Source organism: Trichechus manatus, unplaced genomic scaffold (assembly GCF_000243295.1).
Source record: "Trichechus manatus latirostris isolate Lorelei unplaced genomic scaffold, TriManLat1.0 scaffold00105, whole genome shotgun sequence".
NCBI lineage: Eukaryota > Metazoa > Chordata > Mammalia > Sirenia > Trichechidae > Trichechus > Trichechus manatus.
In genome coordinates this window covers 5362460-5387249 of record NW_004444041.1, presented here as the reverse complement: position 1 = coordinate 5387249, position 24790 = coordinate 5362460, and the positions used below count along the sequence as shown (strand labels likewise).

Genomic DNA, 24790 nt, shown 5'->3' with positions numbered 1-24790 from the left:
AATCACTTCCCCCGCTCTCTTCCACGTGACAAGAGCCGGAACCGTCACTTCCGGCGGCGCGGGCGGCGCGCTTGCGCGGGGGCCCGGCCTCAGTGAGCTGTTGGCCGCCTCGCCGCGCCGCCAACGGCCACGAGTGGCAGGCGGCGCGGGTCGGGTTCGGGCGGCGGTGGCGCTGCGGGCTGCAGTCCTGAGGGCGTGCGGCCGAGAGGTCCAGCCCACTCCTTGGAGGGGCCGCCCACCCCGCCCCCTCTCCGTGTCCCTCCCTCCTTCCCTCCTCCCGGGCTCGCGCTCCCGGTGCTTAGGAGGCGGCGAGGGCACTCGGGGCACTTGCGGAGGCAGTGGCGTCGCCCCCGCACCGGGGCCCGCCCCCTCGCGCCCCGCCCCATCCTCGCCTTCTGCCGCCCTCTGCGGGAGCTAGGCAGCTGCAACGGAGCCGCCGACCGGGCAGCGGGGCTGGGGCTGTGAGCTCCGGGCGCGCGGAATGTAAGGCTCGGCGGGCCGCACCACGCACGGACACTCGGAAGGGCGAGGAGCGGCGACCCCTCGCGGACATCGGGACGTGCGCCGGGTCGGGGACTCGCCTTCTTGCCCGCCCTTGCGCGCGCCCTGTGCCCGCCTGCGCACCGGCGGGACCATGAAGAAGTTCTCTCGGATGCCCAAGTCCGAGGGCTGCGGCAGTGGTGGAGCGGCGGGTGGCGGGGCCAGCGGGGCTGGGGCCAGCTCCGGCTCCGGCGGCTCGTCTGTTGGGGTCCGGGTGTTCGCGGTCGGGCGCTACCAGGTCACCCTGGAGGAGTCACTGGCCGAAGGTATGGACACCCGGGGAGGCTCGAGCAGGCAGGTGAGGGAGGGCTGGGGTGTGGCAGTGGTTTCGGCTGGTCCTGGCCCCCTGGGCTCACTCTTCGCTATCCTTTCTGGCTGCTCTGCTGGGCTAGTGGGGGCTCTTAATGCGCTCGGGCTTTCGTTGTTAAGCCGGCTTTTTCTCGCCGCTGGTAGCTCCAATCAGTTTACAGTTCTCTCATTATGAGTTTAAATCATTTTCTGTTCTTCTTGACGCGAGGAAATAAATAGAAAACATCCTAGCAAGTGATGTGGTGTCGTGATCGGACCAGTGACTCACTAGCGGGTCAGATCAAGCAGGATTGAGGCTCTGTTCTGCCAGCTGTGGCTCAGGCGGGTGTCATGCCCTGGCCTTTTCTTCCGACTCTCCACCCGCGCCTCAGGGTATAGGACACTGCAGCCCCTGGTGTGGACCTGGGTTTGCTCCTGCTCAGTCATCAGTTGAAAAGCTGTGTGTGTGTGTGGGTGTGGGTTGGGGGGGCGTGGAGATGATACTTTGCCCCAGATTCAATTAGTAATTTGCCTTTGGGGAACAGGTAAATTTGAAGCCTATTTATCCTTTTTTATTAAGAATCTTTTCTGTCAGACGAGGTGCTATTCATGCCCTTCTAGTATGTCTCTTTGGTAGTATCTTGAAAGGTGATTTGAAAGCAGGTTAGCTTTCACTTGCCAAGTTGAAGTTTCATAGTCTTTAATTATCTGTCACAGGTTGTGACAGCCGGTACAAGTCTGCTTACAAAAAAGTTTACTCTGTTTTTAAAAAAAGATTCTACAGTTTAGTTTTGTATTTTTTGTATAATTGGCTTGTGGAAAATACTCCTCTTGTTAACTGCATGCTACGTTGACCTGTGAGTTTTTTATTGCAAAGTGTTAATACAAATAAATACTTTTAAAACTTCATAAGAAATAATTTTTATTCTTAAGTGTTTCTTTTAAGTTCCAAGGTTAAGAGAAAAGCAGTTGAAGAGAGTAGTTTTGGTTCTCTTGGGTTTACACGTTGATGTGGTTTGAAAACGCTAGATTGAGATTCCGCTTGTATTTTTTGAAATGTCATAAACAATAGGAAATTAGTACAAGAGAAAAACCTGAAGATTTTTGTCTATAAGATATTCTGAGGAGAAGGAAATCTTGAATTATTCAGGGATGTATTCCGTTGTTTTGCAAGCTATTGCCCAGAATAATGAGTTTACCTGAACCTTGGGGAGGTGGGAGAAGGAGGAGCCTTAGCTTCTCAAAAGAATGAATATATAAATATGGTGATTGTTCTCGATATTCAGATTTACTGTGCTGTAACATTTCCTAACTCCTGTATATTATACATGAATTTCAGGTGGTGGTTTAGATAAGAGTTGTAGTTTTAAGAAGACATTGCTACTGAGGAAAATGCTGTGTACTTCTGTGTTTGGATTGTTTTACTAATAATTGAAGGGTAGCTTGAGTATTGTTACAGTCACTCATTTCACTAAATCCCAGGTGTATTTTTTATTTAATAGAAAGAAAACATTGACATTTCATCAAACTGACTTTGAATTTATAGCTTGTGTAATTGACCCAAACATATCCTATCACTACTCTAAGCAAATCCTAAGCAAGTCATTTTCGGTAAGAAAGTAAGCAAGTCATTTTCAGTAAGAAAGGAGTAATTTTAGAAAAAGAAAATAAAAATGAAGTATTTTAAATGAGTCCTCAGTCACAAGAAATAACTTTTCAGACACTAACGTCACTGTTAGTATTAACACTGATTTTGCCATAAATTTGTAATTTCTTTTAGAAAGAAAATCAGTAATCAAATGCCAACTATAGATGATGACAGGAAACAAAATACGTTTTTGAGAGACTATGGATAGAAGAACAGGAGGGCCGGATTAAGACAAGAGAGGAAGCAGAGGTTGAAGAAAACCTTTTGGAAGAACTCACCACTCCCCACCCAGCTCCTGGCATTAGGCTTTCAGCCTTCCCTGGAGGGGAACCAACAACTCAGTTTTTTTCTCTTGAACCCTTCTATCTAGCACACACACAATTGAAGTTATCCATATTCAGTTTACTTTTTGATCCTGACAGGTTTCTTCTGATTTCAGATGCTTAATATCCTCTCTTCCTCTCAAATAAGTAATATGATAGTTAAGAATAAGATGCTTAAGCACAAGTCTGGTTCAAGTTCAAGCATGATCACTCAATAACTGACAAGTACGTCTGCCTGATTATAAGATTGGGGCAAATGCTTGTGAAAAGGCATTAGAGTTTAAAGTATCTGTATTGGGGAGAGGGATACCACTGAGTGGGAAAAGGGATGCCAGCTAAGACAGACCAAGAAACAAACTTGGTAAATTTTACATTTTTTGCTTTGGGTCAGTGTTGTTTAAACAGGTCTGGGACCTGTAGAGGCTGTGTGCCCTGAGGTGTTTTTTGCCATGGTTCTGCACACATAGGTAGCTTCCTCAGTGTCTTGATAAACCAGTCTCTCCCCCACCTCTGTATACCAAACCAAACCTGTTGCCGTCCAATCGATTCCGACTCATAGTGACCCACAGGACAGAGTAAAACTGCCCTGTAGTTTCCAAGGAGCGGCTGGTGGGTTTGAACTGCCAACCTTTTGGTTAGCAGCTGAACTCTTAACCACTGTGCAGCCAGGGCTCCCACCTATCTCTCTATGCATACACACACACGTTTGTGTGTGTATACATATGTAATTTTTAAAAAAATAATAATATCAGGAGTACAATAGTATCAGGAGTACACTTATGTTGTACTTTATAATTAAACTGTTGGAGTAGTTTCCTCTCTGAAATATTATATTCTTTGTTCCATTATAATCTCCTCCTAGCCAAGCACATACATGCTTGAAAATATCACATGGCTCAATACTAACAACTTGCACCTTGTTGTTTGCTGCTCGGAGTTTAGAGGACTGATAGCATAATGAGGCATTTCCATTTTTTTTTTCTTAAAATGGTTTAGTTTCAGGAGTATATGCTAAGCAAACCCCAGCTTTAGTGGTAGACATGAGGTAGGGCCACATGTAAATTTCAGCTTAGAGAGAGTTCAGATTGCTAAGCACATGCAATTCAGTGTAACCTTCAGTCACAGTTTCCTAGTGCTACTGTAACAAATACCACAAGGGGGTGGCTTTAACAAACAGAAATGCCTTGTCTCACAGTTTAGGAGGTTAGAAGTCCGAATTCAGGGCGCTGGCTCTAGTGGGAAGGCTAGCTCCTCTGGGGAAAAAAGTCTTCATCTCTTTTAGCTTCTTTACCGGGTGATCTCCGTATGGGATCTATCTTTTCCCCATTTGTGCTTGCTTGTCCTTGTGTTTAATTTGCTCTTTTTGTATCTCAAAAGTGATTAGGTTTAAGACATAACCTACACCGATACAGCCTCATAACGAAGAAAAGCCATTCCCAAACGGAATTACATCCACAGATACAGGGATTAGGATTCCAACACATATTTTGGGGACACAATTCAGTCCATAACACCTTCCAAGTTCTTATTAAAACATAGGACTGGCGTTTTGATCACTTACACCACCATAACAAGGTCTTCATTGCTAGTCCAAAGAATTTAATATTGATTGATAATGGGGAGAAGTTGGTTCTTGAGCAGGGGACATTGTTTTCTTATGCCCTTTTTTTCTTATGTGCAAAATGGACTTCAGTTAATAGGGAGTGTAGAGACTGGAAGAACAGAGATAAATTGTTGAGATAATTTAATCATGAGGTTATAGATGCTAGATAGGTATGCTAATGTGAATATGATGAGGTGGGTAACATTTCTGACAAATGGGTATGGGGGTTTGCTGGCATTGTCAGTAATTGGAGACCAGGAGTTTACTACAGGGTTCTGTAAAAGTGGCTCTCTGAGTTAACCGCTTGCTTAGATTAGGGTGAGTGAATTTAGTCTAAGCATTAACCAATACTAATAGTTTTAAATAAAAGTTGTAAAATACATCTGATTTTGAAATATAAATCAGCAGGAAAATGATGGGTTTAAGTGAGCTACCTCATTTGTAGACGTCATCTCTAGCTACCCAGTAACTTCTGTGTTAAACTTCCCTCGAGAGGACAGAGTTTTAGAGAAGGAGAGGGTTTAACAAAAATATCAGAAACTGTTATTACTCTACAACTATTTATTAAATGCTTTTTGTGCAGCAGACACTGCGCTAAGTGCTACTTCTATAGTAGGAGAACAAAACAGGTATGTTTCTGGCTTCATGGAGCTTATAGCCTAGTGTGGAAGGCAAACATTAAACAAATACAACCAAGTTAATGTAGTTTATAATTTTGTTAAGTGTCATAAACAGAAAGCACAGGGTTTTATGAAAGAGTAACTGATTCAGTTCAGATCAGGGGATCAAAGAAGGCCTTTTTGATAATTTAGCAGAAACCTGGAGGATAAGAAAAGTTAGATAAAAACAGAGCTGTGAGGGTGTATATGTGGGGGGCAGTGTAGGATGTCTTCACCTATGTGGGGAAGAGGAACTGAAAGATGCCCAGAGCTGTGGACTGTAGTGAGTGAATCATACAGGAGAGAGACCCAGAAAGATGTTGGCGAGTTGACTAGTGTCCAGGGCTTTGCATGCCATGTTGAGGGTTTTGAATCTGAAATGCAGTGGGAAGCTATTGGAGGATTTTAATTAGGGCAGTGACATGCTTCAGTTTGTATCTTCACAACGTCATGCTGACTACTTTATGGAGAATGGGTGAGAGGTGTACACATTGGATGGTTATTGCAGTAGTCAAGATGGTGACATTGGGGATGGAGACAAATGTTACAAAGCTTGAATGGGAAAACCCTGGTGGTAGATTGAATTGGGGTGAGGAAGATAGTAGGAAGTGTCAAGAATGACTTGCTTATGCAACTCTTGGGTGCAGGTGTCATTTGCTGAGATGGGGAAGAGTAGAGAATGGATATTTTTTGTGGGGGGGTTGGGTGAATATCCAATAGTTTCAGACATGTTTAATTGAGGAGGAAATGTCAGTTGGGAAGTTGAGTATGTGGTCTGGAACTCAGCACAAGTGTCTGGGCTAGGTAGAGGTACTTCCTCTTAGTGATCAGTTGGCTGTTATTTAAAGCCCTGGGAGAGGATGGTTGTAGCCAGAGTGTAGAATGAGAAGGGAAAGGGCCATCCTGAAGGACTTCAGTAGGTCATTGGTTCTTTTCAAATGTTAGCAGGCATCAGAATCATCAGGAGGCCTAGGTAAAACACAGATTGCTGAGCCAGACCTTCAAAGTTTGATTCTGTAGGTCTGGGTGTGGCCCAGAATTTGCATTTCTGTCAGCTTTATTAGTGATGCCAATGATGTTGGTCCAGGAACCACACCTTCAGAACCACTTATTTAGAGTAGACAAAGACTAACAAGGGGTTGCCAGAGAGGTAGGAGGAATAGCAGGAGAATCTGATGTCTTGGAATTGGAGAGTATTTCTAGGAGAGGAAAAAATAAACCAAACGTGTTGCTGTCAAGTCTGTTGCAACTCATAGCGTCCCTATAGGTCAGAGTAGAACTGCCCCATAGGGTTCCAAGGAGTGGCTGGTGGATTTGAACTGCTGACCTTTTGGTTAACTGCTGAGCTCTTAACCATGGAGCTGCCAGGTTCCTCTAGAAGAGAAGGGAATGAATAATTGTGCTGCTAAGAAGTCATCAAGTAAGGTAACCGTTTTTGGCATGGCATTCATGACATCTATGCTCAGTCCTTAACCTTGCCCCCGATTATTTTCTAATGCCATGTTGTTGTTTGGTGGTGACTGAGTCTTGTATTTGCCTATCACTCTGTTTTTGCATGTGTAATACCAGCTCCCTAACTGCTGTTATGATCATCTCTCCTTCCTGTGGACACTTGTGGCTATTTTGCTTTTATTTCTCTTATCAGACTTAATATTTTGTCTTGAGATACAGTATGTAAGCACTTGGAAATGTTGTTAGGTGCACTCTAGTTGGTTTCCACTCATACCCAAAAAACCAAACCACATTGCCGTTGAGTGGATTCTGACTCTTAGTGACCCTATAGGATGGAGTAGAATTGCCCCATAGGGTTTCCAGGGAGCACTTGGTGATTTCGAACTGCCGACCTTTTGGTTAGCAGTCGATCTCTTAACCACTACACCACCAGGGTTTCCCTCCAACTCAGAGCGACCTTGTTTACAACAGAACGAAACACTGCCTGGTCCTGCGCCATTATTGTTGATCTTGTACCTCCTTTACAAGTCCTTTGAAGCTGGAAGGACTCTGTCTTAATTGCTGTTCTATCACACAAGTTGCCTTGCCATATAAAAAATAAATGATTTTTTTTTTTTTTTAAATCCAGATGGAGTTTTTTAAATAGAATTTAGGACCACATTTGCAGATTGAAAAGCATCAGTGGAGGATTCCTTAGTACATGTCCCATTAAAGGTTTTCTGCTTAGGCCAGGGAACCCTGAATTTTCTAATTTGATGAAGACAATAACAGTTTAGGCAAAGTATAATTTCATTTAGCCTCCTTGACAACAGCAAAGAAAGAATAACCTGGATGCCCCCTTGATATTTTTCTCTCTTGATATTTTTGAGAGGACAGCCAGGGTCTTATTCATCTTTGTATTCCCAGTTTTTGTCGTGTAGTACATATCCAGCAAATTATTTTTTGACTTATTGGAATTATTCTTTTATTTCCTGGTACATGGATTGTGAAGATTAGAGAAGATAACGTGTGACGCTACCTAGCAGTGCATGCCATCTCTCAATAAATGAGTGAATATTAGATTCAGATTCGTGTATAAGCTTTCAGTGAAATTTAATTCTGGAATCGTCGTAACTATCTTCTAAAATAGGTATCGCATATATTACAGTTATCCTGAATAGGTATCATGTTTATGTTTATAAACAGTCTGAATAGTTTTAACTGTTAACTAATTATTATATAGCATTCATGCAATTTAAATTTTCAAGTTTCAGTCAATAATATAGAAAGTTGACCTGGAAGCAACATATGCTTTCACAACAAATGAAAGTGATTTTCAGCAGAGGACAGTATAAATATTATTAATCCATGTTTCTCGTGTAGGTAGTATCATTGTAGGATTACTCCTGGGATGTAAATTCCATTATCCATTGATATATTTTCTGGAGGTGGCAGTTTATTCAAGAACAACCTACTAACACTGAAACAGTTATTCCCAATTTTCAGTGTTTGAAAAAATATAATGGAAATTGTACATTTATCTCTAATGCTGTCGTTGTTAGATGCTGTCCAGTTGATTTCAACTCATGGAGACCCCATGTACAACAGAATGAAACACCGCCTGATCCTGCACCATCCCCACAATCGTTGACATGTTTGAGCCAATTGTTGCAGCCACTTTGTCGATCCATCTTGTTCAGGGTCTTCCTTTTTTTTTGCTGACGCTCTACCAGGCATGATATCCTTTTCCAGGGGCTGATCCCTCCTGATTACGTGTTCAAAGTACACAAGACAAAGTCTTGCCATCCTCGCTTCTAAGGAGCATTCTGGCTCTATTTCTTCTGAGACAGATTTGTTTGTTCCTCTGGCAGTCCATGGTATATTCAGTATTCTTTGCCAACACCATAATTCAAAGGCATCAGTTCTTTGGTCTTCCTTATTCATTGCCCAGCTTTTGCATGCATATGAGGTGATTGAAAATATCATGGCTTGGATCAGGCGCACTTTAGTGCTTAAAAAGACTTCTTTGCTTTTCAAGAGTGTAAAGAGGTCTTTGGCAGCAGATTGGCCCAGTGCAATGTGTCGTTTGCTTTCTTGACTGTTGCTTCCATGGGCGTTGATTGTAGATCCAAGTAAAATGAAATCCTTTACAACTTTAATATTTTTTTGCATGTATCATGATGTTGCTTATTGATCTAGTTGTGAGGATTTTTGTTTTCTTTATGTTGAGGTGTAATCCTTACTGAAGGCTGTAGTCTTCGATCTTCATCAGTAAGTGCTTCAAGTCCTCTTTGCTTTCAGCAAGCAAAGTTGAGTCATCTGCATATCACAGGTTGTTAATGAGCCTTCCTCCAGTCCTGCTGCTATGTTCTTCTTCATATAGTCCATCTTCTCTGATTATTTCCTCAGCATACAGACTGAATAAGTATGGTGAAAGGTTACAATCCTGATGCACACGTTTCCTGATTTTAAGCCATGCAGTATCTCCTTGTTCTGTATGAACGACTGCCTGTTGGTCTACGTACAGGTTTGGCACAAGCACAATTAAGCATTCAGGAATTCCCATTCTTTGCAGTGTTATCCAAAATTTGTTATGATCCACACAGTCGAATGCCTTTGCGAAGTCAGTAAAACACAGGTAAACGTCTTTCTGGTATTGTCTGTTTTCAGCCAAGATCCATCTAACGTCAGCAGTGATAATCCCTCATTCCACGTCCTCTTCTAAATCGAGCTTGAATATCTGGCAGTTACCTGTCAATGTACTGCTGCAACTGTTTTTGAATTATCTTCAGAAAAATTTTACTTGCGTGTGATATTAATGATATTGTTCCATAGTTTCTGCATTCTGTTGGATCACTTTTCTTTGCAATGGGCACAAATATGAATGTCTTCTAGTCAGCTGGCCAGGTAGCTGTCTTCCAAAATCTTGGCATAGACGAGTGAGCACTTCAGTGTTGTATCCGTTTGTTGAAACATATCACTTGGTTAATTCCTGGAGCGCTTTTTTTTTTTTTTTTTAAATTACTGTAGTTTACAATACAGGGGAAACTAGCACAACTTGTACAAGGAAAGGTCATGGAAGCCCCATAGACACATCCAAACTCCCTGAGGGACTGAATTGCTGAGCAGAGGGCTGTGGGGACCATGGTCTCGGGGAACATCTAGCTCAATTGGCATGACACAGCTTATAAAGACAATGCTCTACATTCTACCTTGGTGAGTAGTGTCTGGGGTCTTAAAAGCCTGTGAGCGACCATCTAAGATACTCGACTGGTCTCATCCCATCGGGAGCAAGGAAGAATGAAGAGAACAGGATACAAGGAAAAGATTAGTCCAAAGGACTAATTGTCCACAGCTACCAAGGCCTCCACCGGACTGAGTCCAGTACAGCTAGTTGGTGCCCGGCTACCACCACTGACTGCTCTGACCCGGATCACAACAGAGGGTTCTGGACAGATCTGGAGAAGGATGTAGAGCATAATTCTAACTCACAAAGAAAAAGACCAGCTTTACTGGCCTAAAGGAGGCTGGAGAAACCCTGAGAGTATGGCCCCCAGACACCCTTTTAGCTCAGTGGTGAAGTTATCTCCAAGGTTCACCGTTCAGCCTGGGAGTGGATAGCCCCGTAAAACCAAATGAGACTAACGAGGTACAGGAGTCCAGTGACAAGGGCCAGAAGGCAGAAGGGGACAAGGAAGCTGGTGATAGGGACCCCAAGGTTGAGTAAGGATATTGTTGATGTGTTGTGAGATTGTTAATCATTGTCATAGGGCAACATTTGTAGTAACTGTTAAATGAGAAACTGTTTTGTTCTGTAAGCCTTCATCTTAAGTGAGAATAACAGCACAATTGGAAGAGCGTAATCAATGTCACTGAACTGTGCATGTAGAAATTTTTTGAAACGGTGTATGTTTGGCTATGTGTATTTTCAGCAAAAAAAAGGTTGAGAAGTTAGAGGGTTGACAAGTTATGGAGTTGTTAACCAATGTCATAAAACAATATGTATACTACTGTTTCATGAGAAACTATTTGTTCTGTAAGCCTTCACCTGATCCACAAAAAAAAAAAAAAAAAAAAAAACCTAAAAAAAAAAAAATTACTGTAGTTTAAGTGAAAGTTTACAATTCAGGTTAGTCTCTCGTACAACAGTGTATGCATACATTGTTAAGTGACCCTGATTGCTCTCCCTCTACTGTGACAGCATACTCCTCCTTTCTATCCCTGATTTCCCATGTCCATTCAACCAGTGGAGCATTGTTTTTTGTCAGTGCCTTCAGTGCATCTTGGACTTCTTTTGCTACCATCAGTTCTAGATCATGTACTACCTTCTGAAATTGTTGAACATTGACCAATTCTTTTTCATACAGTGACTCTGTGTATTCCTTCCATCTTTTTTTGTTGCTTCCTATGTTGTTCAATATTTTGCCCATACCCCCCCACTGCGATCGAGTTGATTGTGAACTCATAGTGACTCCATAGGATTTCCAAGGCTGTAAATCTCCAGGGAAGCAGACTGTCATATCTTTCTCCTGTAGAGCCGCTGTTGGTTTCAAACCGCTGACCTTTTGGTTAGCAGTCAACTGCCGACCTTTTGGTTAGCAGTCGATCATTTTAACCACTGTGCCACCAGGGCTCCTTATTTTGCCCATGGAATCCTTCAGTATTGCAACTCAAGGCTTGAAGTTTTCTTCAGTTCTTTCACTTGAGAAATGCCGAAGGTGTTCTTCCCTCTTAATTTTCTAACTCCATGTCTTTTTGCACATTTCATTGTAGTAACTTTTCTTGGTTTCTCAAGCTGCTCTTTAAAGTCTTCTGTTTAGCCCTTTTACCTAATCATTTTATTGGTTCCCTTTAGCTACTCTACGTTCAAGAGGAAGTTTGAGAGTCTCTTCTGATACCCATTTTCGTCTTTTTTTTTTCTTTTTCCCTCTTCTGTTTTTTTAAATGACCTTTTGCTTTCTCCATGTACGATGTCCTTGGTGTCATCCCACAACTTGTCTGGTCTTCGGTCATTCGCCATTACGACCATTATTCAAATTTATGCACCAACCACTGATGCCAAAGATGACCAACTGCTGCAGTCTGAGATTGGTCAAACATACAATGAAGATGCATTGATAATTACTGGTGATTGGAGTGCAAAAGTTGGAAACAAGGAAAAAGGATCAGTAGTTGGAAAATATGACTTTGGTGAAAGAAACTACTCCGGTTATCGCATGATAGAATTTTGCAAGACCAATGACCTATTCACTGGAAATACCTTTGGTCCAACAACATAAGTGGTGAGTATACACATGGACCTCTCTAGATGGAATACATAGGAATCAAATCAGCTACATCTGTGGAAAGAGACGATGGAAAGCTCAATATCAGAACAAGGCCAGGGGCCACCTGCAGAACAGACCATCAATTGCTCGTATGCAAGTTCAAGTTGAAGCTGAAGAAAATTAAAACAAGTCCATGAGAGCCAAAGTACAAGCTTGAGTATATCTCACCTGAATGTAGAGACCACCTCAAGAAGATATATGATGCATTAAATTTATCTCCAGTAAAGATACTAAATTTCACTGTCATGTTGAATTTCTTTCCTTTTAGTTGTAGTCATCTTGGTATAGTTAATACTAACATTTCCTTCCCCATCAGATTGGGAAGATTATATCTTTATTTGAAAATAATGCCAATGAATTAATATTTGTTAGTATCCTTCAACAGGGGGTCTGCAGGAGGGAAAAATAGATCTTTGGTGGTGTTAATATTAGGGAACATACTGGAAGGTGGGTTTGATGTCCTTTCTCACATTGATTCTGGCCTTATGGTTCTTTATTAATATTGTATATTGGTTCTCTTTTTCCCTTTCCCATTTTTTGCCAAAACTTGAAGTAGAACATAAACGATAAACATTTGGTAGCTAACAAAATGATTTAAAGCCTTGGCTTGATATTCCAAAATTAAGAACCCTGAACAGTGTTTGCAAAGTAGCCACAGTTTTCTAGCTTTTCAGGCTTAAGATTTCATCTCCAAGGGGTTGAGACTGCTTATTCCTTGGTGTTGTCCTACACCCATGTGGTAAACCATTCATCCATCCATAAAGCCTGCTATTTTTAGAGAACTGAGTTGGAAAGGTGAGTGGTTAATGACTGAGCTGTTTTAAATAGTTGAACATTTAGTTAATTTGGAGATTTTCCTGTGTGCTTATCATCCTTATAAATGAGATGTCCACACATTTCTGCTAACAGTTCCAAAAGTTTGTCTGCAGGAAAGTAGTGGTAAGGCCTTTTCTATAGAGACACTTTGCTTTTAGAATTTTTGCTTTTGTCTTAATCTTGTAGAATTCCAGTAATATTAAAGGCACAGTATGGGATATAGCTTTTTAGAGAGGCATTTTACAGTGGATATTATTTTACAATGTGCAATGATTGTTGCTACTGGTTTACCTATTTTTAGTTTTTGAAAAATCTTTAAAGTAGTGCCTTCTTGGAAACAACTACTAAAAGGAAGGTGTCTTAGTCATCCAGTGCTGCTATAACAGAAATACAATGAGTGGATGGCTTTAACAAAGAGAAGTTTATTCTCTCACAGTCCAGTAGGCAACAAGTCCAAATTCAGGGCGTCAGCTCCAGGGGAATGCTTTCTCCGTCTCCTCTCAGGAAGGTCTATGTCATCAATCTTCCCTTGGTCTGGGAGCTTCTTTGCCCAGGAACCTCAGGTCCAAAGGACGTGCTCTGTTCCCAGCACTGCTTTCTTGGTGGTATGACATTCCAATGTCTCTCTGCTTGCTTCTCTCTTTTATCTCTCAAAAGAGATTGGCTTAAGACACTACATAATCTTGTAGACCTCATCAATATAACGTCCGCTAATCCATCTTATTACATCATAGTGATAGCATTTACAACACATAGTGAAATCACATCAGATGATAAAATGGTAGACAGTCATACAATACTGGGAGTCATGACCTAGCCAAGTTGACAGATATTTTTGGGGGATACAGTTCAATCCATGACATTCCATCCTTTGGCCCACAAAAATTCATGTCCTTGCCACATATAAAACATATTCACCACATCATATCATAGCAAAAGTCCTAAATTGGCTCCAAGTCCAAAATCCAAAAATTCTTCTTGATCTGTGAAATCTAGAATACAAGTTATGTGCTTCCAAAGGTACAATGGCAGAACAGGCACAAGCTAGACATTTCCATTACAAATGGGAGAAACTGGAGGAAAAGAATGGATAACGGGCACCAAGCAAGTCAGCAGAACACATTTCATTAGCCCTCAAGGCTTTGAAAATAAGTGTTCTCTGAGACTATTTACACAATGGCCCTGCCCTCCAGACTCCAGGTACTGGTCACACTCACCAGATTCTGAGTGGAGGCCCCTTGGCCCAGGGGTTCAGCTTCACCTTCCAGGCCCACTGGGACAGCAACTCTGCTCCCTCGGCTTTAGGCGCACCGTTCTCCTAGTCCATCTGAGTGATGACTCCACCTTTAGAAACACTAGACGCCATGGCTCCACCCTTTGAAATCCCAGAGGTCGTGGCCATAACTTTTGAGACTGAGGCAGCTCAGCTTCTTGTGTTCCTTGTGTTTTCAGCTTCTGCTTCCTGGTTTCTTGGCCTTTTGGCTCCTTGGGCTTCACACCTGCATCTGCCCTGCTGGGGCAAGAGTTCCAAAGCTCTGTAGCTCCACCAGTAAGTACCCAGAGACACCCTACTCCACGAGGAAGCCTCCTGTGCACAGGCACTTAGCTCCCTCACTCTGTAGGTTGGCAAGCCTAGCTCCACTGAAGTGCTCTGCCAGGATGCCTCCTGCGCACAGGAGCTCAGTGCTCTTGCTTATGGTTCGGCTCCAGTGGTGTCTCGTGCTGGTCTCCTGGTCGTGCTGCTGCAGGTTCTCTGCTGCTGCTGGTCCTCTGCCACTGCCGCTCCTCTATCCATTCACAGTTTCAAAACAGCTTCCACATTTTAGGCATCTGTTAGATCAGCACCCCACTTCTGGTACCAAATTCGGTCATATAGTGCTGCTATAACAGAAATATCACAAGTGGATGCCTTTAACAAAGAGAAGTTTATTCTCTCACAGTCCAGTAGGCTACAAGTCCAAATTCAGGATGTCAGCTCCTGGGAAACACTTTCTCCATGGGCTCTGGAAGGCAAAACTTGGAGTTAGGCCATCTCCTAATCCCAGTTCTGCCACTCATTCTCTCTGTGACATTTTGACCTCAGTTTCCTCAAGCAAAACATGAGGGGGCTGAATAAAGATAATCTGTAACTTTTTTTATTCCGTTTTAGCATATAATGGATTCTTACTGTTCTTTCTGATAAGAGAAAAGCATGGAGTGGGTGAGGGATAGCAATGAGTAGTTTAGGACTGAGATCTTAGTGGATTGTGTTTGATCTTTATACGTTTGAGTTTTTTAGTACACTTTACTATGGATTAGCAATTGTTTTTTATCCCACCATATAAAGTTACTTCTTAATCATTGGGAAGATGTCTTTTCTAAGAAGTTTTCTTGTTAGGTGGTATGTCTTAATCATAGAGAAAGATTCTTTACGTACCCCTTGGTATAAGGGGATGGGTGCTGAAATAAAATCGTGGCTTTTTGGAGTACTGTTTTGCATCAGATAGTGTATACTTAGACTTTTAAGATTTATCTTCAATATTTAGTTTCAAAGGTGTACCACCTTAATTGCTTATTTTACATCTTAACAGTTTGTGTTCTCCAAGTAACTTATTTGTCATATATGTATTTTGAACGGTATCGGGAAGTAAAGAAGCTCTTTAATTTGATTGTGAAGTTTTTATTTGGGAACTATATATGAGGAAAAGTTAGGATAGTACTTTCTCTGAATGAATTTATAGATAGAAAGTTTATGGATAAGTTATCTTACCTATGATAATATCTGAGGAATTTGGTATTTTTTGTTTCTAGTGCTGTCTGCACTAATTTGGGTCCTTAATACCTCTCAGGACTCCCTGGGTGGTAGAAATGGTTAACGCTCTCATGTGCTATCTGAAAGGTTGGTTGGAGGTTTGGGTCCATCCAGAGATACCTCTGAAGAATGGCCTGGTGACCTACTTCCAAAAATTCAGCCCTTGAAAACCCTGTGGAGCACAGTTCTGCTCTGACACACATGGGATTGCCATGAGTCAGGATGGACATGATGGCAACTGGTTAATACTTTTCACTTAGAAAATTTCATTAGACTGGTTTTTTTCAGGCTCTTCCCTTGCTAAACCAACTCAAACTCCTCCTTCCAGTTTATTTCTGAAATGGACTTCTGATCGTGTCACTCCGTTATTTGCCTAAGCAGGTGAACTTAACTATTCTGGGATTCAAGGCTCTCTGCAGTGTGACCCCAGCCCACCTCTTCAGCCTTAATCTCTCACTCTTACCATATATACATATGGAGCCCTGGTGGTGCAGTGGTTGAGTGCTCGGCTGCTAACTGGTGATTCAAACCCACCCACCAGCCCTGTAGGAGAAAGACCTGATGATCTGCTCCGATAAAGATTGCAACCAAGAAAACCCTATAGTGCAGTTCTGCTCTGTCACATGGGGTGGTTATGAGTTGGAATCTACTCGATGGCAACTAAGAACGGCAACAAATACATGACCGTATACATATTTGATATTTCCTGCACTTGTCTCATGTTTTCCCATTCCTGTTTTTTAGCTTATGTTGTTACATTTGCCTAGAATGTAGACCTCTGCCTCCCTCATCTCTGTTGCAATAGGGTCTGTTAGGATAGGTTTAAAATACAGTTACTTTCTTGCAACCTTTATTTTTCCACCAAGCCCTGCCTGCAACCAAATGAGTAATGTAGCAACTGTTACTAATGTAGCATTTATTCTACACAGCTTTGTTCTATTCTAATAAAATATGAAGTTTTCTGTATGGCAAGATTAAAAGCTTTAAGGTTTGGGTTGTACTCATTTTAATATCCCGCAGTGTTGTCCACATGATAGGTATTCAGTACATTCATAAGAAATTGAATTTTTGAATTGAAAAAAAAAAAAGCACTCAGAGGACCTGTAAAAAAATTACTATAAAACAAGTGGATAACAACCATATTTGACATGTTTAACCGTCCATTTGATGTTCAGGAGCAGATTGGCCCCATTATTCAACTTATGTTCCTTTTTAGAGACTAAAATGAGTATATAGAGCTATTTGATGCTAATGTAGGTGCAACATTATCTAGATAGATGAAAAAAATGCTACCTGATTTATTTTGGAATTCCTAGCCCGTTTCACTTGTTACATACATACTATATCTTTGTTTTTGGCACACATTATCCTATAATTAGGTATGGCTTTTAAAGTGTTCTAGCCTGAATTCCCTTGAGCCATGGCATCACTCCACTAAAGAAAGCCACTACTGTGTGGAAGGGGATGAGAGAGATGGATATGTCTAAAGTATGTGCTCTGGATAGCTCATCTTAAAAAGGAAACGATTTTGGAAATGGTCAGCTGGCTATGGTTTTCTCTTGAGTGGCTGGTACTACCAAGGCTTAATGAGACAACTGGTGTCCAGGATAGTGATGGCTAAGGAATAAGGAGAAGGATATCTCATTTTCTTAATGCTATAGGGGAAGGAAACTTACCCCTCTCACTGGTCTGTATGACATTGGAGTGTGCTTATTTTCTAGGTAGAAACACTGAATCTGCTTCTAGATTAGGAAATTTGTAAGCCTGGCATAACAGGTCAGAGGGTAGCAAATTAAGTCTGCAATTTTGTCAATAGCTAATCATCATCGCGCTCGCCACTCTTCATTCCTTTGGTTTCCTCCTCTTGCCTAAATGCCGTGTTTACTTATTTTCCTGTATTTTTGGAGGCTGGTCATTGTTAGAGCTGACAGGAGCTTTTTATATACTTAGGTATTTTCTTTTGAATGAGATTGTCAGTGGTTCGTCTAGATTTTAATGTTCATTATGGAATCGTTAAGATATTAGTACTAAAAAGACTCAGACATAGTAAAATATCTTACTTATGAATGTTTTCAGGACTGTTTCTTTAAGAAGTGGGATTAAGCATCTCTGGCTGTGACCCACTTTCTCATTCTCTGGCCTGCATAACAGAATTTCTCCTACTGAATGCTAATGGTTTGTTCTTTGTATACAGAAATTGATGCTACTGCCTCATGATCAGTAGGACATATGTTTTGAGTTATTTTTCTACAAGTAGGAGGTGTATGTGCTGAGCTGATTGTTCCTTCTATGATCAATAACAGAAGTTATTAAGGTCATACAATTCGTTGGTGTTGTGTGCAGTAATCTGGCTCTCAAGAGGGTTTTGTTTGTTTTGGGGAGGGCTAAATTGAAATTGTAACAGGTCCATGGTCTCATTAGCAGAAAGTTATGATTAACTCATTTAATCAGCCTGGTTCAAATCCTGGTGACTAGTTAACTAGATTGTTAAATCTTTGGGAATTTTTCATCTTTTTAGCAAAATATTGTTTATACAGTTCAAATGAGAAATTATAAAGGTCTCAATCCAAATTGATAATTTTTTTTCATTCAGTGGAAGTAATGGTTAAGGATTTTATGCCTTTCCACCTATAAAAACAGCGTAGGGCCAGTGTCTGACCTCCTCCAACCCCAGAAAGGGGAAGGAGAACCAAGATCAACAGTGTAAGGCTGACTCCCAGGAGGTGCAGGCCAGACAAGCCTCCTCTCTCTGCCATCTTCACCATTTCTGGCACTAACCATCCCTTCGACGGCACTCTACTTCTCTGCTGGATTCTATAATTCATTACAATGGCCACACAGAACTCACAGACCATACTCAAGATTATGGGGTTTATTAGGGAAGTAACAGGTTACAATTCAGGCTTAAGAACACTCAAGGATATAGTTCTTCCATCAGGACAGTCTCTTCCCAGTCGCACTCACAGGCATGCCTCTTCTTGGCCCTCAGTCTGTGCCCAAAGGCACTCAGCTTTCTCGCTCCATAGGCTGGGAAGCCCACTGAGCCGTCGCCTGCCAGTCTCTCCTTCCTTGTTGGTGGTGGGCTGTTTTCCTTCTCTCCTCTGGGGTGGCTCATTTCAAGCCCAGCTGGATGGCAAAACTGACCAATTCCTTTGTCAGGCCACATTTACCCTATTAAACAGTCTCACCCAGTCACCTGGGTGGGAGTTACAAGATGATGGCTAGAAAGGCCACACAAAAGCCATCCATCATTCCACACCACCTCACTAAGTGGGAACTTTAGAAACCTTGAAAATCCATGAAGTTTTTTTTTTTTTTTTAAATATGTGTTGGTATATTGTACTTTGCTTATAGTACTGTATTCATAAGGAATGTTGGAAGGGAGTTTGCAGGGTGGTATATGAATCCAAAAGGAGCCCTGATGGCTCAGTGGTTAAAGTGCTCAGCTGCTAGCTGAAAGGAAAGCCACTCCATAGGAGAAAAGACCTGGCAGTCTGCTCCTGTAAAGATTATAGCCTAGGAAATCCTATGGGGCAGTTCTACTCTGTCCTGTAGTGTCGCTGTGAGTCGGAATTGACTTGACGCCCCCAGCAACAACATGTAAATCCATAGTGTTCAAAGTTGGATGTAACTAATTTAATTTCTCATAAATTTTTAATATGAGAGGCTCCTATTTACAGATTCAGGGTTCGAAGTACCATTATTTGTTCTTGCCTTAGAGGAGTTGTTTGTTGCTGATGAGTTGATTCTGAGTCATGGCGACCTGCCATGTGTGCAGAGAGGACTGTGCTCCACTGGGTTTTTTTCTTTCTTTCTAGATTTTATTTATTTAGTTGTTGAGAATATACACAACAAAACATACACCAATACAACAGTTTCTACATGTACAATTCAGTGACATTGATTATATTCTTCGAGTTGTGCAACCATTCTCACCCTCCTTTTCTGAGTTCTTCCTCCCTCATTAACATTAACTGTCCCCTAAGGTTCCTATCTAATCTTTTGAGTTGCTGTTGTCAATTTTATCCCATGTAGATTTTTAAAGAATATAATGCTCAGGCAAACCTTTTCTTAACTAGTTAAGCTAAACTATTGTTTGACTTTAAGATGGCTTCAGGGAGTGTTTTGTTTTAAGGTTTGAAAATTATCTCAGGGCAATAGTTTCAGAGGTTTATCTACCCTCCATGGCTCCAGAAAGTCTGGAGTCCATTCAAATTTGAAATTCTGTTCTGCATTTCCCCCCCACTCGGATCAGGATTCTTCTATGGAGTCTTTGCTCAAAATGTTCAGTAATGGTAGCTGGGCACCATCCAGTTCTTCTGGTCTCCTGACAAAGGAGGCAGTTGTTCATGGAGGCAATTAGCCACACATTCCATTTCCTCCTCCTATTCCTGGCTCTCCTTCCTCTGTTGCTCCAGGTGAATAGAGACCAATTGTTATGCCTTGGATGGCCTCTTGCAAGTTCTTAAGACCCTATGCACTATGCAGTGAACTAGGAAGTAGAACAGAAGCACTAACCATGTTATTAGGCCAGTTAACTGGGATGTCCCGTGAAACCATGACCTTAAAGCTCCAAAATAAGGAACCAAATCCCATGAGGCATTTGGTTGTGCATAAGCAGCCTTAGCAGCTACTCTTTTTTTTTTTTTTTTTGGTCATTGTTGTAAGTATGTTCAACTTTTGCCAATTCAACTTTTTACAGGTGTACAACTTACTGACAGCAATTACAATAATCAGCTGTGCAACCCTACCCTTAATCAATGCAATTTTTCCATCACCATTAACCTCCCTTTCCCCCCTCCCTACCACCCCTGGTTGTTGTTGTTAGAGTACTGAGGGGAAGGGGGAGTAGTTGATGTTAGAGGTGATGGAGTGGTACAGCAGTTTGGAAAAGTTGGACATTTGGTACATCTTTAACCTCTGCCTCATACGAACCAGCTTTGTGCTGATCCTCATAAGAGAAATTATTCTTTTAGTTGGTCTCTATACATTTGCCTTTTCTTTTTATATAAGTGAGGTCATAACAATATTTGTCTTTTTGTGCTGTTGCTCAGCATAATGTCTTCAAGCTCCATTCATATTGTAGTATGTATCAAGACTTCATTTCTCCTACTGGCTGAGTAGTATTGCATTGTATGTATATACCACATTTTGTTTATCCATTCATGTGTTGATGGGCATTTAGGTTGTTTCCACCTTTTGGCTATTGTGAATAATTCTGCAATGAACATTGGTGTACAAGTCTCTTTTTGAGTCTCTGCTTTCAAGTCTTTTGGGTATATACCTAGGGGTGGAATTGGTGGGTCATATGGTGGTTCTATTTTTAGTTTTTTGAGGAACCACCATACTTTCCCACAATGGCTGTACTGTTTGCATTCCTACCAGCAGTGGCTTAGGGTTCTAATTTCCCCATATCCTTGTCAACATTTGTTGTTTTCTGGGTTTTTTTTTTTTTTTAATCTTAGGCATACTTGTGGGAGTAAAATGGTATCTCATTGTGGTTTTGATTTGCATCTCTCTGATAGTTGACACTGAACATCTTTTCTTGTGTTTGGTGACCATTTCAGTGTTCTCTTTGGTGTATTGTCTATTCAGGTCCTTTGCCCATTATATGATTGGGTCGTCTTTTTTGTTGTCAGTTTTATGTATATTTTGGTTATTAGATTCTTGCTGGATATGTGGTTTCTGAAGATATTTTCCCAGTTGGTAGCTTGTCTTTTCAATTTTTTTTTTTGATAAAGTCTTTTGATGAACAAAAGTTTTTAATTTTTATGAGGTCTCATTTACTTATTTTGTTTTTTGCTGTGTATGCTTTTGTTATTATATTAGATAATCCATTATTGAAAGCTAGGCCTGCTCCATAGAGTTTTCAAGGCTGTGACCTCTTGGAAGCAGATCACCAGGCCTTTCTTCCAAGGTGCCTATGAGTGGGTTTGAGCTGCAAACCTTTTGGCTAGTAGCTGGTGCTTAACCGTTTGTGCCACCCAGGGACTACGTGCCTTAGAGTAGCGACTGTCTTTCTCACTAAAGGCTATACAGGTGTTTTAAAAAGTCATAGTGGGCCATTACGGGTAGTGTGAGGTCAATTCTATTAATTTTTCACTCTTTGGAAGATTATAAATAGGGAATGGGTGCTGGAGTAGTGTACACAAACCTGAATTAAGGATAAAAAACCCGTTGCCATTGAGTTGATTCCAACTCATGGCAACCCTATAGGGTTATCAGAAAATACCCTAAATATTAATTGGAGCTGGGTTTTGTTGAACTGTCTTTTCTTTCAAAATGCTAATGCTTCATGAAATCTCATAATTGTAGTGATTGTCCAATTCCACTTGCCTCATTTATTTAACTGCAAGGGATGTCCCCAAAAGTCACACTGTTAGTACTGGTTGTGGAGAGTAGAATCTAGGTCTCTTGACTTTAATCTAGCACTCTTTTCACTACATGTGGCCTCCTAACTGGCTCCTATGCACGTATAGGCATTGGCCTTTTGATTGGGGTGGGGGCCTTGGGGCAGTCCTGAAAGGACTGTTGTTGTTGTTACTTGCCTTCGAGTTGGCGCTGACTCATGGTGACCTTATATGTAACAGAATGAAACACTGCCTGATCCTGTGCCATCTTAATGGTCCTTGGTATGTTTGAGTCTATTGTTGCAGCCCCGAAAGGACCAGAGCAATTTTAATAGCCTGGAAGCAGTTGGAGTTTTAATGGGTACCTGAGGACTTTGGGTAGTGCAAACGGTTTGCACTCATCTGTGAACCTAAATGGAAACCCAGGTAACCCTGGTAGCATAGTGGTTAAGAGCTATGGCTACTAACCAAAAGGTTGGCAGTTCAAATCCACCTGGTACCCAATGGGGCAGTTCTACTGTGTCCTATAGGGTCACTGACCCGACAGCAATGGATTATGAACCTAAAGATTGGTAGTTTGAACTCACCCAGCAGCACCATGGAAGAAAGGCCTGGCAATCTGCTTCTGTAAAGATTATAGCCTGAAAACCCTATGGAGCAGTTCTACTCTATAACACATGGGGTTGCCATGAGCCAAGTTTGATTGTTGTTTTGTTTTGTTTTTTTTTTTGGGGGGGGGAGGAGTTTCTGGATGCAAATGGTTAATATGCTCAACTGCTAACTGAAAAATTGGAGGTTCCAGTTCACCCAGAGGTGCCTTGGAAGAAAGACCTGGTAATAACTTCCTGAAAAATCAACCATTGAAAACCCTGTGGAGCATAGTTCTATTCTGACACACATGGGATCGCCATGAGTTGGGTTGACTTGATGGCAGCTGGAGTCTGAGGTGGGAATGGTATTCTCAAATATTTTTTGGGTGAATTTCAAAGTTAAGTCTTTCCTACATTGCTCTTAGTCCTAAGACCATCAGACCACCTGCAGCAAATGCTGTTTGAGTTAAGAGGTCAGGATTAATTTAAAAAGTTTAAAATCCCAGCTTTCCCCAAATTAGAGGGGTCCAGTCATAAGTAAAATATTTGTGAACTGTAAAGTAAGTAACATGAAATTGTGTTACCTTGGTTTCTTCAGTTGAATCTAGCATAGCAGTATCTAGGATCTGCTGTAGGGAGGTAGGAAAGGGAAAGGGAAAGAGAAAGAGAAATAGCAGACTTCTTATCCCCCACTTCCTCCTGTTCCTTGTTCAAAATTTCTGAGAGCTTTAAGTCTTGGAGTCTGATGTGCTATAGTGTCACATCCCTCTTTGCATTTTACTTAACAAATTTGTGCCACATTTGCTCAAAGTTACTAGTGAAGAAAAGGTTTTTTTAAAATTTTTATTAGATCATAACACAAAATGAACTTGGCTTAAACCTGGAATACCAACCTTCCGAGCCTTTGTAGTCAAATAAATTCCTGTGGCATCATAGAAAGATTTCCTTAAAAATTACATGACATTACATTCATGATACATTTGGCATATTTTTATACAAATTCCAGTACAAAAAGTTAAAGAGTTAAAATAGAATGGTACTTGAGCAATGATTTAAAAACATCAAAAAAACTTTATATTTTTTATCAAACTAGGGAATTATTGCCATCACCAACAAGAAGCATTCAGCTAGTGTTTGTATTTCTCTAAAGAGAGCTTTTTTATAAGTCAATAAGTATCCCCTCCCCAGTCTACCTCTAATGTCTGTGTCTCCTTTACTTCCAACTTTTGAGGCTGTTCCGCTGTTTATGCTCTGGATCCATCTTCCCCCTCTTGTACCCTTTTCCATCAGTTATCTGCTTTTTCTTCTATTGTCCACTTCTCCTATTTTCCATACTTAGTATGTCTGATTCCTGCTCAGCTTGTGAGTCTCTTTGTTTCTTTCATCTTAAAAGACAAACAGAAACAAAAATAAAACTTCTTTGATCTTTTATGTCTCTTTCCTTCATTAGTTGGCTTTTTTTGAAAAAAAAAGTAGGTTTCAGTAATGTTTCTCAAAGTGTGATCTGTAGACTATTAGGGGTCATAGCAGGTCAGAAACTACTTTTGTAATAATACCTATATACCCTAAACTGTATGTATTCGTTCAGACTTGGATATCTGGCAGACATTTTCTCAAAAACAAAACAATGAAGTGAGCCTGTCACTACGAGGGAAACAACTGACAGGATTTGTTATGATAGAATTTGAGCTTCCAAATGAAAATTAAAATTTTGAAAACTTGTGTTTGCAACTGTGAGCTTGGTAGCTTCACATTACTTAAAGATTTTTCTGATAGGTGATAATTTTAATGAATGTGATTCTTTTTTTTTAAATATTGAGTAATGGAAGATCTGTATAACTCAGTAAGCCAATATTTTCTGAATGCATGATGTTTCAAATATATGCATGGATAAAAAATCCATTCAAAATACAGGATAGACCAATGGATATTAATGTAAAGTGTAAAAAATTCATTGATATGGTTTTAATGTTGTATTGCAACTAACCTTTAGGAAACTACTAATTGTCATGTTTTGCTGTGGTGGCAAAGAAGAATATTCAGTTATCTGGATAAAACCAAACCCGTTACCCTTGAGGTCGATTCCGACTCATAGCAACCCTATAGGACAGAATAAAACTGCCCCATAGGGTTTCCAAGGAGCGGTTGGCGGATTCAAACTGCCCACCCTGTTGCTTAGCAGCCATAGCTCTTGATCACTGTGCCACCAGGGACTTGAAATAGTATCACCTTTCCATCTACATATCCATGTAAGGCTGGATTTTCTTCATGTGCTTCTTTCAACCAGAACAGTGTATCAGCAGATTTACTGCAGAAGCCGGTATGAGAATCCAGCAGTCTTCTATTAAGTCAGATATTAAAGAGCTTTACAAAAATGTAGAACAGTGTCATTCTTCTTTATTTACTTTGAAAAAGTTATTTTTC

The 24790-nt window shown here is 41.0% G+C and overlaps 1 protein-coding gene across 2 annotated transcripts in view; it reads left to right on the top strand.

Annotated features, from left to right (window-relative positions):
* The first annotated feature begins 552 nt into the window (after positions 1–552).
* The window catches only part of BMP2K (BMP2 inducible kinase), a 156824-nt gene continuing 132586 nt past the window's right edge, over positions 553–24790 (top strand). For both annotated transcript variants that reach the window (XM_023737609.1, XM_023737608.1), the window contains exon 1: positions 553–806. In XM_023737609.1, coding sequence (XP_023593377.1) covers positions 635–806 — 172 coding nt within the window. In that variant the 5' untranslated portion in view covers positions 553–634. The remainder of the gene's footprint in view (positions 807–24790) is intronic.